This window comes from Electrophorus electricus, chromosome 23 (assembly GCF_013358815.1).
Source record: "Electrophorus electricus isolate fEleEle1 chromosome 23, fEleEle1.pri, whole genome shotgun sequence".
Taxonomy (NCBI): domain Eukaryota; kingdom Metazoa; phylum Chordata; class Actinopteri; order Gymnotiformes; family Gymnotidae; genus Electrophorus; species Electrophorus electricus.
Window position 1 is genome coordinate 12049653 of NC_049557.1, and position 2500 is coordinate 12052152.

Genomic DNA, 2500 nt, shown 5'->3' on the forward strand with positions numbered 1-2500 from the left:
AATGGTGAGGATAACTACTGGGGGTAACTACAGTGTACAATAGAGATGTAGGGGTACTTTTACATTACAGTGTTCACTACGTCTACAGCGTTCCAGAGAAACAGGATGCTGCAGGTGAAGGACCTGTAACACACTGTCATGTGACGGGGACATGTCTAGACCCCACCACCACCACAGTCCGCACTAATCATAACTAAACATTAAACCACAATACCTGGAAGAGCCATCCTACTGGAACACACGGGGAAGCTCATTTCTACAGAAAACGGCTTTGATCTTTCATTTAATCTGAACGCTGAGGCCCAAGGGAGATGCAGGATGCTACCATAAACTCCGAGGTGAACACACTTGCCTATAATTCAGCCGGACCCAAGAGTACCTCAGCCCTTCGGTAGATATGGAAAAGAGGGTGAGGGGCACAGTAGATCCAACTCAAATCCCGATTGAGGTTCAGCGTGGACATGTAAATATTCTTTCCGAAGGATAAATGGGAAACTGATTTGACGTCAGCATCTTTACTTTGGAGAAGTCTGATAAATCTGAACTTTACATTCAGAAAACTTTATATAAAGTAACTACTGATCTGGGGTCCATTTTTACCACTTGCATCATAATGAATGCACTTGTATAGAATGCACTTGGGCTGATTCAGGATCAGCACTGTAGCACTGGAATGAATGAATATAAGCCAGTGTTCTTGGAGAAACAGACTAGGGAAAGAACAGCCATTTGTCTGTCTGTCTCTCTCTCTTCATTTTCCTCCCTCCCCCACTCTCTATATCTGTCTTTCTGTTTCCACCCTCTCTCTCTCTCTCTCTCTCTCTCTCTCTCTCTCTCTCTCTCTCTCTCTCTCTCCTGCTTCCAGATGTGCTACAGCTGTATCCAGTCACGGTGGAGCCCAGACTCAAGGAAGAGTCCGCGTTCCTGCATGCCAGCCTGAGAAGTCAGTCTTGAACGTAGGCCACCATAACCGCGGGGCCCCGCGTGACCCTGGTGACTGGGACTGTTCCTGACTCCCTGTGCAGTGCCGTCTCTATGCCGCCTGTAGATGGGCGCACTTTCGCACATGTGCCTGTTTGTGCTGTAGGTTACCAGCACACTCCAAACATCACTTTAACGATCGCTCGCAGGTATGTGACAGAATTCTGCTAGAATGGCTACCCTAATTGTTTAAAGGAGAAGGCAGATCGGAGACATGCGTGACCCTCATGCCAACTCTGGCATGTCCTCATATCTGTCCAGTCTCTTGTTAAAATAAACATAAACCTAATTAAAACATTAATCTAGGTTATTACAAAAAACATATAGCAGATGTACAATTATGTACAATTAAAGCTACCGAAATATTATAAAACATTATTAAATATTATAAAACATGAAGAAATATTGAGAAAACAAGAAGAAAATAAATTATAAGAAAATGATGCTGACTTTTATGCTGCACTGTAACGTAAAACTAACACTGTAACCCTGGGTACGGGGTCAACATACCGCTATAACTGTGGTTACGAGGTTATCGCAACACTGTAACCCTGGGCTCAGGGTAATCAGAACACTGTAACCCTGGGCTCAGGGTAATCAGAACACTGTAACCCTGGGCTCAGGGTAATCAGAACACTGTAACCCTGGGCTCAGGGTAATCAGAACACTGTAACCCTGGGCTCAGGGTAATCAGAACACTGTAACCCTGGGCTCAGGGTAATCAGAACACTGTAACCCTGGGCTCAGGGTAATCAGAACACTGTAACCCTGGGCTCAGGGTAATCAGAACACTGTAACCCTGGGCTCAGGGTAATCAGAACACTGTAACCCTGGGTATGGGGTAATCAGAACACTGTAACCCTGTATAGGAAAATCATAAGTACTGAGTGAATGAGGAACTGGTGATCATTACCTTGGTCCTCTGGACCTGAGGCCCTCTCTCCCAGTGCAGCAGTCACCATGGCGATGACCCCAACACAGGCCAAGCTCCTCCACACCGTCTCCATGGTTACTACAGCTAGTTTCAGTGCAGTGGTGCTCAGCTGTCCGTCCCAACATGTCTACTTCCTGGGATGTCCCCCACGTTCACCAGAGTGACGCACTGAATTCTGGGGCCATGGCAGCTCCTCCGTGCACGTGCCCGTGGGTCGTTTAGCGTGTGTGCATGCACGCGTGCCTGCGTGAATGTGTGTGTGCCCCAGCTCCAGTGCAGCTCAGCCAGTCGCCTCGCTCGTCTGCGGGTCCACCCCTCTCTCTCTCTCTCTCTCTCTCCGAGGAGAGGACGTTCCCGAGTGAACAGGACTTCCGAAGGGACACGTTCCTGAGGACAACAAACAAGACCTCACTCAGCACCAGAACACGACAAACGCCACAGGCAGACAAAGAGATAACAGCAAGGGTGCGACTTCACACTATAGCAGCAATTTTGCCCTATGAAATGTAGATCTATTTGAACATAGAAAAATAACCATGATCGTTGACCAAGTTGCATTGCATTCCAATACTGGATTTAGAAAGT

At 47.3% G+C, this 2500-nt stretch overlaps 1 protein-coding gene across 5 annotated transcripts in view; it reads right to left on the reverse strand.

Annotated features, from left to right (window-relative positions):
* adamts10 (ADAM metallopeptidase with thrombospondin type 1 motif, 10) overlaps positions 1-2500 on the reverse strand; it is a 51476-nt gene that overhangs the window by 43515 nt on the left and 5461 nt on the right. For all 5 annotated transcript variants that reach the window (XM_035522177.1, XM_035522178.1, XM_035522179.1 and 2 more), the window contains exon 2: positions 1895-2302. In XM_035522177.1, the coding sequence (XP_035378070.1) occupies positions 1895-1988 (94 nt within the window). In that variant the 5' untranslated portion in view covers positions 1989-2302. The remainder of the gene's footprint in view (positions 1-1894; positions 2303-2500) is intronic.